Source organism: Lampetra planeri, chromosome 1 (genome assembly GCF_965212315.1).
Source record: "Lampetra planeri chromosome 1, kcLamPlan1.2.h2, whole genome shotgun sequence".
Lineage (NCBI taxonomy): Eukaryota > Metazoa > Chordata > Hyperoartia > Petromyzontiformes > Petromyzontidae > Lampetra > Lampetra planeri.
The window spans coordinates 7,901,542-7,927,894 of NC_136107.1; the positions used below are offsets into that span (position 1 = coordinate 7,901,542).

General features: G+C 41.7%; 1 protein-coding gene across 9 annotated transcripts in view; it reads left to right on the top strand.

Annotated features, from left to right (window-relative positions):
* LOC144736511 (supervillin-like) overlaps positions 1-26,353 on the top strand; it is a 144,101-nt gene that overhangs the window by 88,563 nt on the left and 29,185 nt on the right. For 7 of the 9 annotated variants that reach the window (XM_078619094.1, XM_078619388.1, XM_078619467.1 and 4 more), the window contains 5 exons: positions 11,479-11,698; positions 13,358-14,126; positions 15,687-15,939; positions 19,192-19,291; positions 21,115-21,171. In XM_078619094.1, the coding sequence (XP_078475220.1) occupies positions 11,479-11,698; positions 13,358-14,126; positions 15,687-15,939; positions 19,192-19,291; positions 21,115-21,171 (1,399 nt within the window). Of the gene's footprint in view, positions 1-11,478; positions 11,699-13,357; positions 14,127-15,686; positions 15,940-19,191; positions 19,292-21,114; positions 21,172-25,748; positions 25,827-26,353 lie in introns of all 9 variants that reach the window. The other 2 variants (XM_078619666.1, XM_078619626.1) reach the window with 2 other exon arrangements.

The following is a 26,353-nucleotide window of genomic DNA, read 5'->3' on the forward strand; positions in this document are numbered from 1 at the left end:
TAGTTAATTCATGGACTATTAAAACCACTTTAGAAGTACAGAGACGAGCATTTGAGGTAATTGTCACATAAATGTCCCCACATGCGTTTTAGATCTAAACATAAGAAGCAGCTAGAAAAGAATCTGTACTTTTGGTTTTGATGTTATTCCAACTTTGAGTGTTCTTAAGTTCATAGTAATTGCATGACAAGATCAAAACGCAATGTGGAAGTTTGTTGTATAACTTGGGACAAGGCATTTTGGATATACTCGGGGAGAAAATAGATCCAATGCCTGTTGTGTATAATGAAAGAGGACAGATTATAGTAACAGGCATATCATTGGGCACCCAGAGGTGGAGACATATGCAAAAGCATAAGGTGGAGTGTGGTGTTAAAAGCAGACTTTTGAGATCCAGTATCATCTCTGTAAAAGTTCCACGATCTGGCAGATGGAAGGAAGTGATTGTAAAGTTGGCAGCATCAACTACATTAGCCATGGTGGCCTCTTGACCTCCTGGTCCTGCTCCTACTCCTAGCTCTCATACTTTTCCTCTTACGTGTCGTAACAAGGGCTGTCAAACTCCTATGCTATGGTCTGCCATCCCCTTCCTCGGCCACCCATGCTGCTCATTCCCTCCCCCTTTTTAAATTCGGCCTTCAGATTATTTTTCTGAAGCCTTTGACTGATCATCCTAGTTAAAATGTATATTCGTTGTACATAGCTTCCTGTTTGGTGGTATCCTGTGTTGTGCATGTCCTAGCTTCTGTAGAACATCTGGATATGCAGCTGAATAAATCCAAATTGTATGCTATTGATCTGAAAGAGATAGAGAAACTGGTTTTCATAAGTCTCGTAGAAGGGGTAATTTCCACAGAGACAAATGCTTGAGTGGTTTCATTTAGATGGGCAGTGTGAGTGGGTGTTGGATGCAGAGGAAACTCGTGGAAAAGGGAGCAGGTGAATGTGGTAAGAGATGTCGAAAAGTTAAAAGAATTGGAGAAGTTGGAAGATTTTGGTAAATTAATGAGAGGGATAGGCAGGCCAGTAATATAGTACAGTATTAATACAATGTGAGCGAAAAGAGAGTCCGCCGTCGAAAGGGAGAGCAGATGGAGGAGAGAGCAGGTAGAATTTACTATTTAGACTAGAGGAATCCGATGAGCTATGAAGCCCTTTTTTCACAGGTGTCCAGTAGGGGCACTAGGGTCAAAAAGTTACAAATGAGAGAAGAGAGTGGGAGACGAGAATGGGTGAAAAGGGAAAGTATATAGAAAATCAAATAGCAGAGGAATTCTGAGAGTAAGAGGCGCGTGGGCATGGGCATGTGGAGGAGGTGAGAGCACACGAGAGAGGAACCAGGTGAGGCTGCACATCGTTGTGAGAGAGCTGGCATGCATTTGAGCAGGATTAGGTGTTTGAGGAGAGAGAGAGTAGAAGGGAGTGAGCAAGCGAGATGGATAGTTGGCTGAGGGGAGTTGGGCAGTGGGTCGGTGGGCCATTGGGGAAAGGGAGAGTGCGAGGGAAGCACGTGTTGTTGTAATGTTAGCCCAGACCCTCGCATAATGCGATGCAGCTGCAGCAAAGTCAAGCCATTTCTGCATGTGGGAGCACTTTGTGCTGTTTGCAGGGACTTTTTGGCATAGCCATTAACCAATGCATACGACTGAAAAAGGGTTTTTATTGTGTACTATGTTTCTGTCTTTGTGTACTGAAAAAGCGAACTGTTTATTTTTGTGTACATATTTTACATAATGCGGTTATTACCTTTCTTGTTTTCTCTCTATGATTGTTGAAAAATGTTTGTGACAGGGCTTTAATTACATTTTTTGCATCGGAAATATCGTCGGAGGAGCGAGCGGTGCCATTTGTTCATCATCAACTGCACGCAATTCCTTCTGCACAGTTTTCGATGCGTTCTTTTGCTTGTATCTGCTTTTTCTGGGAGAAGCAACTTCGTTGCGACCGAGCATTGAGCTGCAGTGAGTCACGCGCACATGATGAGGAGGCGATGGGCTCCGTGGAGGCCGTGTGGGCGGATTAGCGTGCAGCTGCTGGAGACCCTTGCAACTGCCACGGGCACGGCCTTGGTTGTGTTCGTGCATCTCAGATGGAGCTGAATCCCAACTCCGCACCGATGGGGGGGGGGGGGCTAATTCGTAACGTGTGCATGTTTGCAGAGCTTATTCCACGAATGTTCTCGTTTTTTTTCTTCCAACTTGAGGTATGTCTTTGCATAATTTTCTTCAATTGCATTGGTAATGGAAAAATACACCATGTTGTATCAAGACTCAACTCATGTTCACATGACGGGGTACATCGTTGTTTAATTAAGTACTAGGCAGAAATGTAGTGTTGTGTATGTTACCAGATGACAACTTATACCATGAATATTTTGCGGACAACAATAGCAACGTCCATTCACATGTCCTCACGACCCCCAGAAACGCTTTTAAATAATGCAGGCCTCAACGCTGTCTCTTGTCTATCACGTAGGTTACACCACCTTGTTTTCCTTCTGCAAAACACATTCCTGCGGAGGGAGCTGGTAGGAACGTTGGGTTGCTCGGTCAATGGCCAGGGTCAACGGCGGCGTGGTGTTTTCCGCAAATATGTCCGACTGTGAGGGCGGGCACAAGCCGGCGTGAGTAGGTTAAACGTTGAGTTTTATAAGGGCACCACGGGGTGACCAGCCCCTCCCCACCCAGCCCCACCCCACCCAGCCCCTCCCCACCCAGCCCCTCCCCACCCAGCCCCTCCCCACCCTCCCCACCCAGCCCCTCCCCACCCAGCCCCTCCCTCCCCACCCAGCTCCTCCCTGCACGACGGACACAATAATCCCCTGTGGGCTGGTGTAACCAGGAGGTTCCTACCAGTATTATTTGGGCCCCTCCTCCCCCCTGCAAGTCACTAGGGACCTATATCCCTCTTTCAATCTGACTTCAATGGTGTCATTGTTCATGTGGTCAGGCTTGAACGTTGGAATCTTAGCATAATAACCTCATTATGTGCTTAAAATCATGATATTGTTTGATGGTATGAGTTACGATCATGTGTCGGAGACCGGGTTTGTTAATATTGATGCTAAGATTTAATATGAAAATGTTGGTTTGTCATGCGATGCACATTAATTTCAATGATAGTGTTAATGGTAATCTGCTGCACCCAAGTGTCCTCCGTTCGGACCAGAGATCACTTGAAGGGATTTAAGAGATAGTATCTGCTTCCATGGGCCATTGTTTAACATAAACGGTTACAATTGGTTTACAATGGATACTTTGTTGCATGACACTGATAACAAATTTGGCATTCACTGGAGAATAAGACAAAAATGTAGTGCGCAATAAACACATTCCTGCGGAGGGAGCTGGTAGGAACGTTGGGTTGCTCGGTCAATGGCCAGGGTCAACGGCAGCGTGGTGTATTCCGCAAATATGCCCGACTGAGGGCGGGCACAAGCTGGCGTGAGTAGGTTAAACGTTGAGTTTTATAAGGGCACCACGGGGTGACCAGCCACTCAACACCCAGCCCACCCCTCCCACCCCCCACCCAGCCCCACCCTACCCAGCCCCTCCCTCCCCACCCAGCCCCTCCCTCCCCTCCCAGCCCCTCCCTACCCAGCCCCTCCCTCCTCACCCAGCCCCCCCCTACACGACGGACGGACACAATAATCCCCTGTGGGCTGGTGTAACCAGCAGGTTCCTACCAGTATGAGATGCCTTAGGTGTTGTGTAAAATTGCAGTGGGTGACAGCCTCTGTTTAGACATGAAATGTCAATGTTTATGTCCTCAGCATTTTGGCTGAGGTGGTGGCAGAGGCCGAGAAATGTCAAAACCGTGACATAGGAAGCTGTGGTATATTGTAATGTTTTTTTTTTACCAGTCACACTGCTTCTGGGAAAGCAACTGTATATCTGATCTTGCCTTTAACTTCAGCAGTATCACCACTGAAATCACGTACGCTAACTGCCCGTAGATAACCAAGAAACTGTTGAGGTGAAGTGGGACATGCTGTGGTTGGACTAACCCTCGCAGAAACATTGATTTCCTGAAGACATGCAAATTGAGTAAAAAAATAACAACCGATTATTGTGCATCTGTACTGCTGTCGTGACATCCGCAATTTTTTATTTAGCAAAAAGGCAATTAAACTGGAAATAAAATGGAATGTTCTGTAAGCTGTGGGTCACAAGTACAGTGGTGTCACTGTGTTCTTGATAATTGTTGCTTCAATTTTTGTTGCTTCACTCAACTATTGGCGTGAGCCTCACATGCAATTAGCAAAGGTTCTATTGTGCCTTTGTGAGATGTTCCGTACGGTGACAGGCGAATGCATACTCTTAGGTTTTTTCGGTAACATCATGTAGGTAAAAAAATAAAATAATAATAAATGAAAATAACTAAGGCGAATGCATACTTGTAGATATGAAGGAAGGGGGGGGGGCATCAGAAGATGTTGGTAATTCTCGTGCTCCCAGTGTAATTGTTGTGATAAACTCTTTCATTCTCTATAAACACTGAGGCTGTGGTTTCGGAGGAAGGTGAGCGGCGCATTGGTGGCTGCAGATGATGGCTTTTGTAATGACATTGTTATGAGATGGGAATGAGGAAGGAAACGGGCCCCTTTGTGCAGGCGGTGGCGGTAGCAGCAGCAGGGGGGTGCGGCTCGGCTCGGCTGCCCAGCCCCGGCTGATCGCACAGGCTGCCCCTCCCCCCACTGTGGGTGCGTCCATTCAGTGAGCAGGGGGGCAGCAGCAGGGCCAGGGGCAGGGCTGTGTGAGCATTGTGCCGAGAGAGAGAAGAGAAAGGAGAGAGAGAAGGCAGAGAGAGAGAGAAGGCAGAGAGAGAGAGGCAGGCGTGAGCGTGCACGGCAGCCTGGACCGGCCACTCCCCTCTCGTCTCGCACTCCGCACAGATACCCGTGGACCCGGGGTCTCGTTGTGAGTCCTGCACGTGGTTATTTTGTAAGTGCTCGCTTCTCAGTCTCGTGATTATTTTAAAGTTAAGCTGTGTGTGTTTTTTTTTAAATGCTGTGTTTGTAAATAATGCGTTTGGCTGATGGTGTGTGGGTTGTTTTTTACGTGCAGCTATTGCTTTAAACAAAGCCCATTGTCAATATGTTGAATTGTGAGGGTGGTGTCTGTGTGTAGTATTCGGTTATGCATTAACATATATTGCGGGCTCTTTGTGTAGCGTAGAACACAGTGGCTATGGAGTGGCCGTGTGTGTATACAGGCTGTGTGCGTTATGTTGCCCTAACAAAAGATCTCCGGTCTAATTTAGTGTGGAGATATGAAAGAAATGGCTCATTCTTAAACATCTTTGTCTTTGTGCACTGGCCGCTTGGATATTTAAGTAATGTTCCTGAAAGTTAAATTTAGGTGGGTTTTCCATACGCAATAGGTTTACGCGTTTTTTTTTATTGTTCACCGTGCTACTGGTATCCTTTCGCCTTATTAAGGATGTTAGTGATGTCTCTCTTCACTGCATTACAGGGGTTCCCTTTGTGGATCTATTGCTTTGCCTCCCTGTTCGTGAATTTCTGCCCAGTCAGTCGTCTGTGCCTTTAGCCACTCCCTCTCAACCCCCCACTCCTCCTCGAGGGCTGATTCACCCCCCCCCCCAAGCAATTCATCTCAAACAATGCCCTTCTTTTCTGGGGATGTGCGGATTTGGCTTGTGCGCATGCGTTTTGGTACACGTGATTTGTAAGTGAACGCTTACTTCGATTGTGTATTTGAAGGTAATAGTCCAATGGGCATTACCTGGTAAAATAAAAAATACAGTTCAGTTATATTTGTATTTTTCGTGATTTTCTTACCTTTCCTATACTTTGTGCTCCTATCTTGTTTTCATATTTGTTATGGTGTTATGACCCGCCCCTCCTGGACATATGTCGAATAGAGCTTTCTAGCTCATCAGATTCCTCCAGTGTAAATAAATATTCAGATTTTTATGTGAAATACATTTATATGTGTATGTGTAGCATAAAACCAAAGTAAACTTGTTTAAGTGTAGATATTGGTTGAAGATCGAAAGCTTTGGGTTAGTATTTTAATTTTAAATTGGTATAGAATGTAATTCAAATATTCTAGCTACGTTTGGGGTATTTTTTAAAAACAATTTTCCACAGTGACCTTTTATTTAACTATTAATGTTATTCAAAATGTTTGACCTATGGTGAGAACCCATTTCTGCTTTGCTTATTTTTTAGACATCATCTAATCACCTTTTGGAACCCCCAAAGGTCACATGATGAATCAAAGCATTCTGGTTTGAGTCTTAGCAACATTTGGGAAACACCAGCTGAAGTAGTTTTGAATCCTAAAACGAATGTGTTTGATTTCTGCAAAGAATAAGAAGCCCACTCCATAATTGCTGTCATCTTTCCATCACTGATAGAAAAGGTTGCCGCTATTTCCATGTATTTACTTCTCTCCGTTTCTGACCTTCCTGAATCATATATATATCCCAGCTGCCAATTTTTCTGCAAGTTTAGCAATGTTCGATTCTCCAGACAGAGTCAGTGCGTTGTAAGTAGTGATGGTCATAGCTGGAAGGTGCCCTGTTCATGCCAAGTGATTTTAACAACCTCTGCTCCTACACCTACTCCACCAATGCCATGGCTGGTGGATTCAGAGCTACTGGGGGCCATGGTTAAGGTGCATCGGTAATGAGGTGGAGGTGTTGACCCTACCTCACTACACTGGTCAGTGCGGGTTGGTGTTTGGAACAAAAGGGTGCTGCCCATATCCCGTACTAGCACGACTGAGGTCTTCACAGCACTCAAGCCTCTTGATCCCAAAAAGGCAGTGCGCTGTTGAAATGCCTCACTGCCACGAATCCAAAAATTGTATTGGCCAAACATCACAAGTAGTCCCCCACCTGAAAAAGTTATTACTGATGTAGTGACTGGGAATGTGAATGTGTGGTGCCGGGCCTGTGAGGCCACGGCGGGATGTATACTGTTGTGTGTACACCCCGGACACGGGGTGTAGTACCAGCCCTAGTGGGGGCTTGGGTGAGTGCTGGCGAAGCGTGATGGCACTACGCACAGCATGCGGTGTGGGTTCCCGTTGAGAGAGCGAGAGAGTGTCAGCCAGCTGGGGTTACGTTGGGGGCATGATACTCTGACTGACCTGGGGACATGTGACTGGATGATACTGGAGGGGGGCCACCTGTGGAGGGGGCCAATGGGTGGTCACATGGTCCGGGGGGAACTGTCGAGAACCTTCGGGCAAGGGCGAGAGAGATCGAGAAGGTGGGCGGGGCGAGAGGCGGAGCCAGCCCCAGCCCGGCCCGATATAAGGGCGGCCCTGAGAGGGGCTCTGGGTTTTTACTGTTGTAGAGGCAGGAGATCCACATCAAGCTTGAAGAAGCCTCCAGTCACGCGGTCCGGGACCCAGCTTGTGGTCCGGACCGGTATAGTGGAACCGTGTCTAGTTCCGCCGTAGCGTGGTTAGTTGGGTGGTCACCACCCGAGAGTGTGTTGTGTTAATATCCTGGAGGATGTTGTGCTAATAGTTTAATAAAACGTGTTGCTCCCTAAGACAAAGTCTGCGACTCAGTTGGACTCACTACACTAATACAGAGAGTTGTGGCAAATTGTCACTGATATATCAGTTTCAATCAAGAATGAACAGTTAAGGTTAACCAGATGTTATTTCTTTGAAGATGGAAATGTATTAAAACACATTATTACATTAGGTAAGCAATCATTGGACCTCCTTTGCCAGTAGAAATATATGATAATAGGGTTTTCCCCTTTTTTCTGGCGACAAAACAGGTGTTAATATGTAAAAACACCAAACTGAAACATTTTACAAGGAATCATGTCTGCACCGTTTGAGACAAAACTGTAGGAGTACAAATGCATCCATGAAAATCCATTGCTATTGTGCCACACATCTGTGTCTGTCACATCAGTGGAAGGCTACCCTTGATTGCCATTGGCAGAACTGACAGTAGGGAGATGGCAGATTTGCAGGCATTGATCCATTGACTGTATTAACGAGGCAGTGCAAAGGGTCTCAACAACCATCTGCTTGCTATACTGTACCCCTCTTCCTGCAGCCTGAGGCCTTTAATTCCATCGTGTGGAGAGTTTTTTTTTTGTAACAAAGGCATAGCTTGAAAACGGTATGATTACAGTGTTTTTTTACATTTTTGGATGTGTGCTTTGTGTATGAGATAGTGCTTTACAAACTACATGGTGATATTTTTGTAAATTATCGTTTCATGGGCACCATGAGAGCACATGGTGCACTGTACCATAATTCTGGGAATCCATAATAAGGACCCCTATTATTGAGCTTAAAATAATCACAGTCATAAGTTCACATATATTTGTCGTTTATTTAAAACCAAGTAAAATACCCACTGCACTTTCAGCTCAGCGATCTGTGTTGAATTCTTGGTTACGGCTAACATCAAAACAAATCAAGTGGAATCAATGTTTCTCCATCCTCGGTGAGCAGTGGGCGTTACCTGATAAATGGAATAGTAGTTGTGAGTTAGAAATACTGCTCCTGAAACTGGAGATTTCCACAAAGGGGTGTGGGGTGTTTACATCAGTCCCACCAAAAACAAAACACCAGCTCTGGTCCTTTATTTAATTGAAACAAGTATACCTTCACTCCTTTCCCTGAGTAATAGGATGGTGGCTGAGGGTGGAATTGTTCTGAACACCTGAGCAGTGCAATCATAATGAGCCCTGGGTTAGTGCCAAATGTCCCACTGCATCGGAAGAGTGGCAACGTCAATTCATCGGCTGTGTAAAAATTTTTGAAAGCTGCCATATCTGTCACGAAATGTGAAGCTGTGGATATTCTCAGCCACAGTTATTTTGTCATTCCTATACATTACAAAAAATGGGATCTCCTTCGAGGATGCCTGCACTGGTTGGATAATTCACAATCATTACTCTTTGCGAGCGCTCTGGAAACAGAAGTGCCAGCACGCGTATAACACATTTAAAATCCGACCGGTTTCAGTCCCAGTCCTATGTGTGCCACCACACCCAACTGCTCACTTAATAACCAGTATTGAAAAGGTTTTGTGTCGCTCAATCACCAAGGAGTGACTGCACCTCGTTGCAAGCCACACTTGTAGAACCAGTCTGAGACTGCTGTAGAAAGGGCTTCAAATCAAGAGCAGACAGTATTGGGAACATTTAACTTTTTAATTTAAATTACACATTTATTTTTTTACCAATTCACAATACATGATCGTTTGCCTGTTTATCCTTGGTTTTTCATCTAGATTGGCAATACTGGGAAGATCTGGAAAAAGACTTATCGTTGGGCTTCTATAGCAGGCACAAGTGCGTTAGATAGTTCATGTAGCCTGCATACCCAGCCACATTGTGCCCGTGCATATCTTATTTGGCTGGATACCAGAGGAGTTAAATGGACTGCACAGTCAGGGCTAGAGGAGAGATGGGCATATGTGATTAAGGAGGATCTCGAGCTTAGTCGACTTGTTAATGGACAGTGTCGGTGATGTCTTGTTATGCTACGGAGTAGCTGTGAAACATCTGCCCTCCAGTAACAACAAGTGGAGGAGGAGCAATGCTCACAACTATAAGCAGTTCATCAGGTGGCTAAAACAGCAACTTGGCATAATTTGGAATATAGTTGTGTGCCTGCTGTGCTATTAATGCAAAGTTCCTGCAGTGGTGTTACTAGAGTAACATCTATCTTGGTGTGCCTGAAAATCACTTCAAAGTATTTTTTGTCCTCAACAAAGTTTAAAACTCGTGTGTCAACCAGCTTGGCTACATATGCACAATGACTATTTTGTTCATGTTGTGGCCTTGAGACGCTTTGTCTGATAAAAATTGTGATACAAATACTCATATGTTGCATGTTCAGGGAAGTGGTGTCACAATGGATAGCGCATTGTACGTGGACACGTTGACCTAAGTTTGTATTTCCAGCCGTGATTAACATCAGTGGCGAGTGATTTCTGAACTGGTCCTGAACCCACACACGACACCAATCTGCACTGACCAGCGTGGTGATGTTTTGTCAAACAACCCCAATGACTGACAGCGTGGGGAAGTCCTTCGTCCAGCAGTAAATTGATATAGGGCTGAAAATTATTATTAAATTAATCCGTGCAATGTGGTGAGGTGTGGATTGCTGTCCATGGCTTGGCTTCCAATGTTAGTTCTAGATCTTATTGCTACATTTGACATCAACCACTCTGATGTCCTTGAAACACTGTCGCAGCTATTTAGGCATCTTGTGGTTAAAGCTGCCCATTTTATTTTGGCATGGGGGTCTGGCTTACCTTGCATATCACCACCGGAGACAACACAGTAAATGCTGAGAATAACTCGGGTCAAATTTTGATATCGCAGGATGTCAGGAGTCCCAGAAACTGAGGGACGTCCGTGCCAGGTCGTACGTGACGTGGCATGTGTCGTACCAGGACACCCCATGGCTGCCCCCAGACAGTGATTCTATAAATTGTTTAAATCAAATGGAGATTTTAGGTTGTTGACATCATCTCCAATAGAGGTTTACAGGGTAGATGAGACGAGTTAGCCTGCTGTGTTCGAGTGCATTGTCTGTACAATCAGTATCACCCACATTAAATGTTTGACCTTCGCGCTGAATCGCACATCCATGTGTGATATGCAGGTGAAAAAGGAGCTTCAATTCAGCCTGCAATGTTGTGGCTCAAAGATTTTATTATTTACATTATGCTGCCTCTGGCAATACTCTTGGAAAGACAAATTATGCACATTGAAAACACTGATGTTATCTTCTCTTATACGTAGGATTCATGGATAAGATTATTTTGGATAAGATGAGTTATTCTTCCTTGTATAAATGCATAATGTAATTTTTTTATTCAATCATCATTACTAATGTGAGCTGTTATGTGCATTGTCATATAATGACATAATTGTAAGTAAACATATATAGTCCATTAGCCTATTGGTCTGACATAAAACATTATTTTTCATAAGTATAATCAGTTTAAGCAAGCAAATTTTTGAACAGATCCAAGCATCGGGCTGTCATCGGCACAGTTGGTCCCTTGGTTTTGACCTAACAGGCCACAGAACTTACGTGGATGGCCCTTGCCAACGACATTACAGTGTTTGTTTAACAGGCCTGACTGGTGATGTGACTCAAAAGGTCAAAACTGGTGTATACTTTGCTTGCTTAAATAAATGTTGCAGTAAACATTTTTCTGGAGGGCCAAAAGGTCATTTAACCGAAAATATTAATTTTTTATTGTGGGGAGATGGGCTTTTGTTTGCTTAAATAAATGTTGCAGTAAGGTAAACATTTTTCCGAAGGGCCAAAAGGTCATTTAACCGAAAATATTTTATTTTAATGTGGGGAGATGGGCTTTTGTCTGTTTATGTATTTATATACAAAATATTTTTTTGTTTGTTAAATTGGACACTGAAATATATTCCATGCAATATTATAAAATACAAGTTTTTGTTAGGATAAATGACTTGTCTTTGTGTTTTTTAAGCAATCAAGAGTTGAGCGGTGGGGATGGAGGGGTTGGAGAGGACGAGGAGGGAGACATATCTCAGCTGAGCCTGGTGGAGAAGATGGCCTTGTTTGACCGGCTATCTCGACCACTGCCAGCGCAGCAGGCCTCCTCCCCATGCCAGGCCTCGGACACACGCAGCCGTCGTACTGGCTCCCGATACCAGACTCAGCCAATCACAGCAAGTGAAGTGCAGCAGGTGAGTGCAGGGATGGTTCAAGTGCACAGCATCTATCACAACTAAGGCTGTTTATTTCAGGATTTTTTTTGCCTGCAGTCTTTTTTAGCTTTCAGTCAAAATATTCTATTGGGTAGTCGCACATCGAGAGAGAGAAAAAACATGTACATATACGTACTCTTTGGTTCTTTCCGTAAAGTCACGTAGGTATAAAATACAATAAATCACGACGTTTTGGGCGCAACACAAGCTTTCCCACCTGATGACGGACGCTTGTGTTGCGCACGAAACGTGATTTATTTTGTTTTATACCTACGTGACTTTACCGAAAGAACCAAAGATTATGGATTCCTGCAGTCACGAAAGCTTCAACTCAAGATATACATATACGCATTGGGCTTTGGCAGGACATGTCACGATTAGGGATGATACCTGCTAGTCAAGAATCAGTACTGAGTTTTCGCCAGTGAATGGAACACATCCGAGAGGGCATCTACTGAGGATATGGAATGATGAAATCGGTCTGTGTGCAAATGCTGGATGGATTGTTACATCTCAGGTGCATAACAGATAAACTCTATAAACCATTATGCTCTTACCTGATCAATTTTGGGTAACAATGTAATTTAAATAAGTAATCTGTTTCAACATCAGAATAAATACAAATTTTCCATCTGGACTAATATTTTGCAACGGCATTTCTTTAAGTAAGGTCAGCCCTGGACTGATGTTGACCTCTTTGAGTTGTAACAGCAGGGAGTGGACTGTTAAGCAAATGTAGCTGGAGGTTGTCATCTGTGCAACATTGGAGGGAACTGGCACAAGCGATGAAAGGATGCAAGGTGTGGCGGCATCAACGGAAATTGCCCAAGATTACCTCTTAACCTTGAAAGTTAATGGTTTATTTTAATGATTTTCAACATTAATTTATTTGGACGTTTTTGAAAACCTATTTAAAATACAGCAGAATGATATTCTAGCGGCGCATTGTCATTTTGCTTTGTATTTCATATTATTCCTTTTTTTGCTATTAACTTTCTAAAAGTTGTAACCTTTTTATATAAGTTTATTAATCTATATGTAACACAGTGAAACCTCATTCTAATGTTTTTAAGGTGATGAGAAAAATCTCATTCAAACACGTTGGATTCAAGAAATGCTATTTTCTACCATATAAGCACACGTAGGTCATGCTGCCTATTTCCGTCTCTACTCATATCCTCTCTCACTCCATCCCTTTATTACGCTGTGTCCTCTTCACCTGCTTCACAAGTCTCCCAAGCCGTTCGCATCCTCACACCACACACAACTCCATGCCGTGTCTCCGCTTTGCCACGTCTCTCGCACTATGCCCATCCACATCTCGCTCGACGCATCTTTCTCCTGACTCCACACAATCCCTTGTCTTTCACTCCAGTAACCTCCCTCTTCCGCATTGTCTGCTAGGGGTACACAATACCTGATTATGCGGTAAGTGGTAGGAGGATGCTTGTGGTAGAACATTTTTACATTGTTTCATTCGAGATTTTTGGGACCACAAAAACAATACATGAGGGAAAATGAAAGAAATAGGATCGTAGAAATGTGGCGTAACTCTTCAAAAGTAAATAATGCTTCGTATGTATCGTATGCTTTTGTGTGACCATTTGAGAAACATAAAATATGACTTCATGTTTTCAGATCCAGGATGGTGCAGCCTCAGGATCAGTGAGTGAAGGTGGCCCTGGTCAATGGACTGAAGCGGTTAAACAGAACTTCTCCCAGGGTTCAGTGCAGCTGGTCACACAAGCATCCTCCAAGCTTGGCCGGCCTAGAAGTTTTTCTGCTGGACAGGAAGTTACCGAGGCTTCATCCAACAACAATTCTAGTTCGAATCTAACCAGGACTGCTGGAGAAAGAGAGCTGCATGGAGATGACATGCCTGGAACTACTCTGTCAGTGTTCCAGAGCACATTTAAGGAGAAAACTCAAATGGAACAGGAAACAATGAAAACATTGCTATCTGGAAAGCTGCGTCATGATCACGGGAGATTGGGAGATACAAAGCAGTTGGAGACAGTGACAATCGATAACCCCAAGAGCTTTTCAAGCCAGCATTTGACCAGAGACCAATCGGAGAAAGCGACTACAAAACAGTCCACGGTTACACAAACAGATCATTCTGAGAGGAAAATGAAGTCTGAAGTTGCTGCTCGGCACAAGGAGGATGAGGCTGGGCAAGTGAAGCAGAGTGAATATTGTGTCGAGGCAACTGAAGAATCTCTAGCCCCTGACAACCAACTGGGTGTGAGCAGAGACGACAGGAGAGATGGGCTGGAGCATCGGGACAGGAGCCAAGGGGGTGGAGAGTGGAGGGGTGGGGATGGAAGGAGTGAGGATGGGAGGAGGCTGGGGAATCGGGCCACGGACGCGGACAGCCCAACACAGGGCAGAGCTCTTCCAGGACATGGTGAGTGCCGTTCATTGATTGTGATGTTTGTTAATGTGCAGCAACAAAGCAAATACATTACTTATCGCTGAACAGTTTCATTTGTTAGAAAGGCATACTTGAAGTTAAACTGTGCTTTCAATATACTGGTACAAGCTTTTTGGTCTTCTTTTTTTATAGAACTTCTCTCTTTTTTTATTTGACATTCAATAAGTGTGATGTGTTTATACATTACTCAAATGTTTAACCCTCTGTAAAGAACACGTGTAATAAGAGGGTTTATAAATGAGTTATTATTCACGCGCTGGGCCTTCTGCAGCCTGCTTCATAAGTGCGTGCAATGTATCCTTCCACTTTGTATAAACAGTGCCTCTGCTTGGTGAATAACTTGCCAACGCACGTGTGCTACAAGTTTACTGCAGAGGAATGAGTGTTAATTTCCACTTCATAATTACACTGTTTTGTTTTTAGTCTGTAAGATTAAAACCACTCTTCCTGAGAGTATGGTTACAGTTGATCTGCCCATAGGTTGCTACTCGTCGCACATGAAGAGGATGTTTTTGGTGTAATTGATAGAGGGAGTGAAGCGGTGGCGCACTGATTTTCACGCTATACCGTGAACCCGGCGACATAAGTATGATTCCCAGTCTTGGCCAAGTTCAGTGGCGAGACATACACATTCGTACTGACCGGCGAGGTGAATTATGCTCAAACAACCCCCAAGACTCACATTGTAGATTGGATTGACAAAGGGCAGATTGATTGTTATTTTTTTACACAATTAATAAACTATGAATGTAAATTATAAATCCTTTTGAAAAGCATACAAATCTATAACACTGAAGTGGGCAGATGCGAGTTGTTTGAAAAGGGACCCCTTTTTCTAGATTAAATCATTACACTTCCTGTTTATAAGGTGGTGTTCAAGGCCCCTCAACAAATGGTGCTTGAGTCGAACCACAGTGGGCAGGTCCATGAGCCATTTCTCCCAACCACAGCTGGGCGCGGCACATTCTGACCACTCTCGTGCCCAGCTCGGTGGCTTACAGTTTTAGCTTTGTACCGTTCGCCTCTCACGAGCATCTTGACTATCTTCAGCAGCAAGCGAATGTTCCCTGATTGTAAACATTAAAGAGAGTCGATTGCAAGAGAGGCAGACCTACTGTGACGTTGTACAAAGATGACACTTGAACAAAAATACGTGTATTTGTTAATGTGCGGTCTCAGAGAATTACTGTAACCCATCTGGTAATGTTACCTGGCTTCCATGAGGCACTTGTCTGTGCCAGGGTGCAATGAATGCTCATGGTCTGGTGTCACATCTCGACTAATTTTCCAAGAGGCTGTTTACTTTTAGTCAGTGGAGGTTTCAATTTTTTTTACTCGCACATTCTGGTGTATTCTATGCAGGAGTATATTCATTGTAAATTTCACTTGTGTACCACTGCCAACGCAACAACCCAAAATCATATTTCGCTGTAATTTACGTGCATTAATGGCTGCACAGGAACAAATATTTCGCGTGTTTTTTCATGTTGATAAATTATATAAACTGAATTGTTGCTTCAATAATGTACACAGATTTTTCTGATCAAACTTCTCCGACGAGGGAGACTGTTGGAGACACCTCTCCCAGTGGCATGGCTACTGCACCATGGCGACAGACCCGTCTACAGCAAGTTACCAATGACAAGCAACAACTTTCCAGCCAATCGGAATTGATTTCAGGGAGCAAAACAAATACACCATCTGGAGGCAGCAATGCCATCGGGAAAAAGAGTGAGCTACCGACAACACCGAGCCTGATTACCACCACAATGTCCATCAAAGACAGGTACTACTACTGGGATGCACATCTGCAAACATTGGCCACTGAAATTATTCGCTTTTTTAAAACTTAATTTGAAATAAATGGATGAGGAAGCCATATAACTTTTCAGTCAATGCATGCCATTTTTACGTCTTTAAGCATCACCTAAGTGTGTGTTTCTGCCATTGCTCTGTTCCGTTATATTTGATGCTCATTGCATGCATTGATTGCCGATGAAATATGATGATGTAACATTTTGTTCTCTATGCTGATTGTAGTCTATTTACAGAGAGGAAGCAGTGGGTTTTTTGTCCAAAGGGTTTATTTCTGGAACCACCGGATGGTACCGAGTGTATCTAAAACAAACCATACTGGATTCCTTCATGCAGCCAATTTGTGTTGACCGCATTAATCTGCACCAGTGGTGGAGCAAAGGCGGAGTTCGGAGGGTGGATGAAGGATTGAACAGAGGCTGTGCATAAACGTAGAGCTTGTGTAAGCGATTGACCATGAGGCACTAACTAACTAAAGACATTGTTAAAGTAAGAGTAAGAATATAAATATATAAATAGTTCATGTCTTGGAGATGCATATCTGGCCCTTGTTCCAGGCTGTCTGGCAACAATTTTAAGAATCGTTCAGGAGAAAATAATACTTTAAACTGACTTTCAGGCACATTGCCATATGTCAATGTCAGTGACATTGTATTCGAAAGTACAGAGTTACGTCACAGTCAATGTTGAACTTGGTGCCAGTGATGTTAGTGTTTCCACACGCAAATACCCTATGAAGCTTTATTTTAACTGTTAAAAAAGCAATATTGACTCCTTTTCACTGATGGCATCACTCACTTAAGAAACGCTGTTTTTTTTACATGCTTAAACAATGCAATAATAAAACGTTATTCATTGTCACAGTGCATTAAACGTTTTCAAGTACTATACATTTTTGTATTTTGAAATTAACAATGTACACCTATTTTTAAACACAGTTAATTGACCCTGACTGATAGGTTAATTCATTCTATATTTGAAGTTTTCATGACTACAAGGGTCCATACTCTTTGGTTTTTTCGGTAAAGTCCCGTAGGTAAAAAAAGGTTAATTAAGTTTTATTTCAGTTTCATTTATTAGGATTTACCCTGTGAGCCATTCTGCTCTTCATTTGGGTTCAACCGCAACAAACAATAAAATTACAAGATACACCTAAAATTCATTGTACACAAATCTAAACATCACATCACGTAAACAATAAAATTCTACAGAAAAAGCACAAACCGTCCATGCTGCGTACAAAAAGTGCAAAAAATTCCATTTCGATGGAACACAGTGATGAGCACTGACATTCTGACTGCGATCTTAAACGGTTGCCATTTTGGTGCTTGCACTGTCAATCCGATGAGACTGAATTGATCGTGTACTGCGTACCTTTTTAGCACGTTTAACAACAGTGCAACCGGCTAATTGTGGGAAAGGACGGGGCTACATTTGTATCGACATACAATCTACACTATCTATGCAACAACAAACCATTTTAAAAACAGCAGTCTTTGTGAAGTTCATCGACAACTTCTGTGACTTGTGGTGCACATCTTTGAGTCGTCATTGTTTACAATTAAGCTACTGAGTGCAAAGATCCTACAACCTAGAATCAGTTTCTGGAAGGAATTGGGAATGTTTGGTTACCAATGGGATTATACATTTTTTGAACTAACATTCTATCTTTTCTTAGACTGGAGCATGTCATGCCTCCACATGCCCTATGCAACCTAGGGTGTGGCCTTGAACATGCCACAAAAGCCCACCAAAGATTAGAAGTTTTTTTTTGATCATTTGCGTAGGGCCTGTGTCAAATACTGCAGGGATGCTGGGAACCTTGGTTTTAAAAGCTTCACCAAAGTATTCACGGGCTCATCTGTGGGTTTCAGCCGCAGCGAGTAAGCGGCCTTTTTGTAAAGAGAGATGAACCACATTTTACAGAGTTTCGTAGTAAAAACCAAGTACCGTATGTTTTTCAGTTTATTTTATAGCTACTGTATAGGGTGATCCAAATGTCTTGTGACCCCCCCAATTGTTTGACCCCTAACATGTGTTTTTTGCCATTTGCATGTTCATTTCTGTTTTTAAATAAACCTTACTTTAGCTCGACCAACCTGTACAATAAAAAATTGGACAACTGAGTATAATTTACGTTTACATTTTAAATGCGTTATTTTAATCTTGGGATTACATTATTCGAAAAGTTACATTCAAACAAAAAAATAGCACCTGGTTTTTTTTACTGCACAATTCTTGCTCGACTTTAAACAAGTGCTTTCCTGACTTTGTCAATGTAACTAATCTGGTTAGACTGGTAGAGTGAGGTCCCATTTGTTTACAGGATCACTCACTTCAGCTTACCAGACAAAATAACCACAAGTATTTTGCTACAACTATCGATTTTTTACATTTGTAAACAGTGTTTTTATGTTCTTTTTTAAAACACTCCTTAACTTTTTATTGCTGAACTGCCATCACACCCACAATTGGTACATTTTATTTATGTCATTGATTTACCTGTAGTACAAATATACAATTATTAACGTGCATAGTTTTTCAAATTTATGCTTTTTGACCCCCACAAATGAATACAAATAAACTATACATAAATCTTCAGTTTTTTCTGTTTTCTGCTCTGGATGAAACACTGTTTTTAAATGTTAGCAAATTTTCTGCGTCGGTATTATTGAGCTGCAAACAATGTGTCTTAAGTACATTAAATGAGTCATCTTGGCTTTTTATACTTCTCATTAATAGGTGTGTTTAGTGTACAAATTATTTTTCTATCCTCAGTGCATACTGTTAAATGTCAGTGGCGTTTACCTCCTTGTGTTGGACAAACTGCAAGTCCATTCATGCTCTTATGTCTCTCAGGCTTTTCTGTATGTCTCCCCATGGATTTCCATAATTTACATCTAGAGCAATACCCTCTATATTTCAACTTTCCTTTTGTCCCCCCCCCCCCCATAAGTGCGTGGAGGTCTCCCTGTGTGTCCCATGTTTCTCCCGTCGTGTCTCTGAGAGTCTACTTTAGCAATTTGTATACGTATTGCTCCAAGTACATCCTTTGTGTCATGGACTCTGGTGTTTTAGTACTGTTAAGGCTTGAGCTTATTTATACTTCAACAAGAGCAAGATTTCACTGTGTGGACATACGTGGTGTTTTTAAACAGATTATGTGTTTCTTGAGCCATGCCGTGTATGGCAATAATGTAATTGCTTTGGGGCCTCTCTGCAGGCTGAGCTCATTGCAGAAGAGTGGTAACGAAGACTGGAAAAACCGCTCGAACAAGCGTTCGGGTGACATGAAGATCACAAGGACTGAGCTCTTCAAAAAGGTATTTCACCATAAGGGTGTTGTAGTGCCTACATCTGTATCATCTTAGATTGTTGCTGGAGCATATATTTAAAGTCTAAGTCTGTTTAACTTGTAGTGTTTCCAGAGCTTTCATGTCAGCTGGGAAACTGACATACTATTGAGTCCTAAACTTGATATTTAATTCCCAGACTGCCCACTCTTCTGTGATTACTGTCAACCGTTCTTCCGTGATAGAAAAAGCTGAAACTATTTAAGTAAATCATTGTTCTCATGTTTTCCTCTCCTATCTGAGCAAATTAGATTCCAATTCATTTATCCCATTTTTTTTTCCATTCCCACAACATTTGAATAGTCAGATCCAAAAGGCATTCTGTCTTATAGCCCCTGTCTAGCTGATGCCATGGTTTGCAAAACCAAAGCTTCCAGGGAGTGAGGGCCATAGTTTCGGCTTTGTCCATGAGGGGAGATGTACCATCCTGGTCAGTGCACGTTGGTTAAGATAGCTGCTTGCCAGAGGAGCACACTGCGAGGCAGCAGCGCAGAGTTGCAGTTAGTTGACTGCAGAGAGAACTACAACAACAGATGCATTTACCTACTGGAGTAATAATGACGCATCATTCACAATAATAGTTTCTCTAGTGGTTAACTGTGACAGTCATACTGGAATTACAGTTTACAACTTAGTGTACTATGAGAAAAATTTCTCGTGATTGTAATTTAATGCAAAAATGTTTATTACTGCTTTGTACTGTTATTTTATTCAGTGATGTTGCTTTATTTGTATTATTGTTTATTATTTAATAAGTTAACCATTGCAATTGCCAATTTAGAATTTCTTTAATATCAAGGTTGTTTTTTATATTTAAAAAAGAAATTCCGAGGCTTTTTTGGAGTTCAATAATAGATGATGTAGCCGATGTAATTCCATGGCAACCAATGGATGCCTTTCCTTTCATAAGGCAGACACTTAATAATTTTTTTAGTTCCCTTTAGGCATTCCAATAGGTCAGAAACATTTCACCTTGAGCACGTTTTAAATTAGGGAAATATTTACGGTGTAATATTCAACCAGGCACTGGAGTGGAGCCCAGCCTGTGTAGAAGATGGACAGCATTTGTTTGTTATCCAAAACATTTGACTGAAAATGACCAAATCAGATAGAGTTGGCAAAGGGGACATGCCTTTTACGCAATTGATGTTTTCCATGTGGAAAGTGATTTTTGCTTGGGTCATTTGATACCACAAAGAGGGGGGGGCAGGGCTGTGGTGCTGTCAGCTATGATATTTGAGATGAAATGTTAATTGCCTAGAGCACAAGCCCCATCTTTTGCTGGATAAGTGAGCCTAATTGAGGGATAAATAATACATTATATTTATATTCAACAGTCATTAAACAAGTGTGTGCACAGGATAATTACTGAGAGCTAAACAAAAGTGTCATTCATTCTACTGCATTATCTTTGACAACAGTTGCTCGGCATAGAGTATTCTGGTTACCAGACTGTAGACTATCCTTCGTCATTAAGTACATTGGGAATGGTACACTTGGTTGAGTTTCTTTTGAAAATTAATACTTACAAGCTCCACCACCCATCCCATCCCTTCATGGTATGATGATCCATACTCTTTGGTTATTTCGGTAAAGTCACGTAGGTATAAAATAAAATGAATAAAATCACGACGTTTCAGGCACAACACAAGCGTCCGTCATCAGGTGGGACAACCGCAAAAAACAATTGTTTCAAAACAAGCTTGCTGTATTGCTTTAGGCTCAAATCTTTGCAGTTTTTCCTTTCCCATAATCTGCATCTTCTCAATGTCTATAACCCTCTGGGCATGCAGGCAGGGTATCCCAGTGCTCCTGAGTCAGATGCAGGAGCTGGCACCTCTCAGCTCTTGGTAAGATGATGAACTTTTCATCCACCCACCACTTTCTGCGGCTGTTCCGTGTGCTCTATACGACAACTGTTCAAAAACAACCGCTTTAGTAAACGTGTTTACTTGTTTACTGAAGCATGGAAACTTGGGATGCCTTGCCAGCTGATTGACATAATTTACAGGATCGTGTGTCAATGGATCCCAAGCAAGTAAGACTTGACTTAAAGCTTTCGTGACTGCAGGAATTCATACCTTTTGGTCTTTCGGTAAAGTCACGTGGATTTCTATCTGAGACCTTGCTTCCATTCACTGGCAAGACCACCTCAGCTGTACTTAATTCAGCTCACTTGGTATCTCTAATTAAAGACATCTCACTGTCTCCAGGTGATTTGCTTGTCAGCTTCGATGTAGTTCTTTGTTTACCATAATTCTTGTGCCTGACATCATTGCAATCATTGAAGATTTGGTTCAACAAGGACTGAATGCTGATGTACCGGCCCTGGTGACAAACTGCCTCACCGACACTTCACCTGGAATGGTACATTCTACAAACAAGTTGAAGGAACCCCAATGAGTTCTCCCTTATCTCCAGTGATAGCCAATGTTTTCATGGAAAAAATTGAGACAGATGCCATTCAGGCATCCATTCTACGTCCTTCCTTGTGGAAGAGGTACGTAGATGACACGTTTGTCATCTGGCCACATGGCCTGCCAGCTCTAAGCCAATTCTTCAACCACATCAATTCCATACACCCAGGCATCAAATTCACCATGGAGGTGGAAAAGGATGGCAAGTTACCATTCTTGGATGTTTTAATCGAAAAGAGACCAGATGGCTCATTGGGACACTCTGTCTACAGGAAAGCCACCCACACGCATGCCTATCTAAAACCTGACTCCCACCACCATCCAGCCCAGAAGAATTTCCTCATCAAAACTCTACACCATAGAGCTCGTTGCATTTCTGACCATCACCACCTAGCCAGTGAACTGGAGCATGTACACCAAGCCCTCAACATGAATGGATATTCAGACTACACAATCTGTAAAGCTATCACCCAACCGTTGGGAGAGAACCATCTGAGGACCCAATCAAAACCATCACCTTTACATACATAGCAGGGGTTACCAAAAAGATTTTCAAAATCATGAGTAAAGACAAGATCCAGGTTCGACTCAACACTACATAAAATTCGTGATTTGATCCCATCTGTGAAGGATGTGATCTCTCTTTGTGTCTCTGTGTGTGTCTCTATCTGCTTGTGTGTCTGTCTATGTGTCTCCATGTCTGTGCTTTGTCTATCTTTTAAATTGAGTAATCTTTGGAAGAACGTAATCAACCAGGTAGGGTGTTGACTGTTGTGTTAGCCGACTCTCTGTGTTGTATTGCATTATATTTCTAAGTTTACTATGTTTGTTTTCTCATTCATTCTTACCTGATGATGGTTGCTTGTGTTGCAATCGAAACGTCGTATTCTATTATTATTTAATATATTTTCTTTCTACGTGACTTTACCGAAAGAACCAAAGTGTACTGACCAATACAGTTTATGCTCTTTCATTGACAAGAAAATAACATCTTGGATGCAATGGTGATGTTCTAGTATACCACCTTAGTACTTCCTATTAACGTCACTTTTATGACAGTGTTACATTGTTACATTGTTATTTGTATATGGGGACGTTGTGAGCATGTGCGTCTTAGGAAAATCACCAAACCCCTGAAGCGTTCACAAGCTTGTTGATGTGTATTCTTAATGCAGTGAACAACTGCACATTGAGGTGTCAGTGCAACCTAAAACTTAATCCAAGTAATTTCCAGAGGTTCATAAAAATCCTTGAGATTCCTGGATTGTCTCCTATCTCTGCCATATTACATGGCGTCAGTGTACACAAAATAATGCACAACACTGGACACAGTAGCTAACATTAGACAGTATATAGGGCAGTCAGTCCTCTACCTGATATATATAAAAAAATCCCCTCAAAACAAAAATATGCACAGTACGATATTGTTCTCTAGAATTACCATGCTTATTGGCAAGACGCTTTAGGCGTATACTGAAGGTTTAAACCCAGCTATGAATATGTGAGGAACAGCGTTGAGAGAAGGATTGCATCCTGGTGGTTTGGTGGAGCTCCTTTAGGTAGCTTCTGAACAGAGAGGAACCACAGAGAACTCAGTGGCATTACGGAGAGATAAACTTAACTTGAACAAGTCAAAACATATTGAAGAGTTGATGGAAATAAGTAACCATATATATTTCAAAACAGCTGAAACCTGATAAAGTCACGTAGAAGGGAAATAATAATAAAATAATAATAATTAAACAATACACCGCCACTTTTTTCAAATTTTCTTGCTGTGGTTTTCACACCTGATGACGATTTCTTGTATTGCAATTGAAACGTGAGAATTTAATTGGTTTATTTTTATTATTTTATTATTTCCCTTCCACGTGACTTTACCGAAAGAACCAATAATATGAATCCCTGCAGTCACGAAATCTTTAAATCGAAACTGAAACCTGGTAAGACTGCTAGGGTGGTGGAAGAACCACTTATACATTAATCAAAGCTATTTGGAAAAACGGGTACCACATGATTGGGTAAATGTTATTTTACCGCATTTATCTCTTATACATTCTGATATTAAAATAGAATAATACACCTTCATTGGCCACTGCTAACTATGTTGATCCATCGATCATGGGACACTGTCTAATGAGATATGCAATGTTTGTGGATGTTCAAGCAGCATAAACTAAAACTTTTATGGGAAGTTAGACTTTGAAGAAAACCACATGATCATTATCATCTATTTATCCTGCTTTATCCTTCATGTTACAAACTTTACCAATCTAGATAACATACAAAAAACGAACAACCCAAAGAACTTACAGAATAGGGGCTGTTTTTTTTTGGTGAGCTGTGACTATTCAGGTATGGACAGGTCGAATTAACTTTTTTAATTGCCCTAAAAGTATATTTTCTATCTCAAGTCATGAGCGCAATGTGGACACAATTCATGGGAAGTTGATGGTGAGGCTCAAACTGACACAGGGAGGCCACAGGCACCCAAGATGCTCTCCAAGGGCCCTTGAGGGCCAGAACCTGGAGCAGCATCCTGCTGCTAATGATTAGTGCTTCATGGTGTACCTCACTCTGTTTACGTCCAGGCGAAAGCACACCAAGCCTCCAGTGTTCTCATGCTGGTATACCAGTGCACGCACTGCTATCGTTGCACACAGATGCAGGTGATATCGTCTTTCGTGCATTCCCTGGATTGTTAGCATGGTGTTTTGTGCTACAGCCAATGCCACGGTGTAGTTCGGTCACTATTTACGTTGTAGACAATCACAGGCATTAATTTATATATATATTTTATTTCCCTTCTACGTGACTTTACCGAAAGAACCAAGAAGATGAATCCCTGCAGTCACGAAAGCTTTAAATCGAAAATTTTAAATCACTGGTTTTTACCTGAAAGGATCAATGTGGATTATTATGGTACATGGAAATTATAGCTGCATTTTCTTTTCTGTAAAAGTATTCATAGTTAGTTCAAAGTAATATGTTGTTGAGTTTATGCCGTTGTTGAGTATTCCATTATGAATGAAAAATATTTATCCTGCTATAAAGGAAAGCATTAACGTATATTTTGGTTCTGGTAGCAATTATAATAAATTTGGCATCAAGAAAGCTCATGGTTTTTAGTATCATGACATATTACAAAGCACTATATGGCATATACAACAATGTTCAAGTAATGTATTGTTGTTTATATAAATCATATCTAATTGTACTGAAAACAATCTCCGGGTGCTTACATCACTTTCGTATTGCCACGATACTCCTTGTGAGCATGGTGGTGGAAAATTCCATGTTCCTCTAGAGGCTTGTTCTCTCCATAGAACAAAAACCCTCTTAACGAACTCAAAGGGGGTATCAGTTTTATTGACCCGAGAGAGATGATGGGCTGAGTCGATTTCCAACACGGATTCAAACTCTTAACCAGCTGATTGTGCCACTGCCGCCAATGACGCTCGCCATGAAGATATGCCAATAAAATGAATGCTTTTCAATTCTGTTTACAACCCTTTTTGTAAATGAATGAAAAAAAACCTACTTATACATGTTTATAAATCAAGTTGTTTAGATCCACCATGCGAAGGTGTCTAAAAATGTATCATTCTTTAATAAACTGAGCAGTTATCATAGGTTAGCATATTTTGTGTTAATAATCGTGTTTCATGTCAGTTCCTCTTAACATTCATATATATTTTAATGTATTCTTAATGTATTCCTTGTGCAGCATTTATATAGAATATTACTGGCCCGAGTTGTATTTCCAGTGTATGCATTATATTAATGCCTTATCGTTGGAATATCCAACTGATGATTCACAATTACAGATATATTCACAGGTTTCTTTAATGGATGCTATATTGTGCTTGTAAATTACATTCAGGTAGCTCCCTGGTTTTATCTTTCAAACCTAAGCTTTGCTCTTTATCTCTTAAATTATTGCTTCTGATATTCGTTTCCATGCTGTCTTTGCTATTCTCCCTTCTCTGCACTATGTTGACCTCTCCAAGGGACCTGTATTTGCTTCCGTTTTTAACCCTGCTCTCTTTGCGATCCATCAAAACAAGTACGCTATCCACTACGACAAGGTGAGGTCTAGTTTAGGCCATTTTATATCAGCAGCCTTTTCTACTTAATCTCTTGTTCTTGTGTGATATCTTGGCCAGTACACTTAACTGGCAACGGTTTTGATTTGACAGAGCATCATTATTTCTTTTGGGATGAATACTTGATGCCCTGATTTTCAAGACCATAGTCTTCATCAGAGCAAAAGCGATTAACATTGAAACTTGAAACTAACAGGAAATTTGATTCACTGAAGAGGTCGTGCATGCTTCTGGGAAATTCCATGAATATGTTCGAAATCAAAAAATCTTCTCTACCAGGATGCCTCTCTCCCCTTCCAGTGTGTATATTATACTGTACGGACACTGCAGATTGTAAATTGAAAAGACAATTGCATGACAAATAATTGAACTTGCATAAACATATTTTAAGGATAATTGCTTTGAAGTGCTATCCATTGAACTGATAATATGAATAAAACATTCTAAGTCAAATAAATTTCCTTCCGACCCTCACCAACCACTCTTACAAAAAAATGTAATGGGGTGGG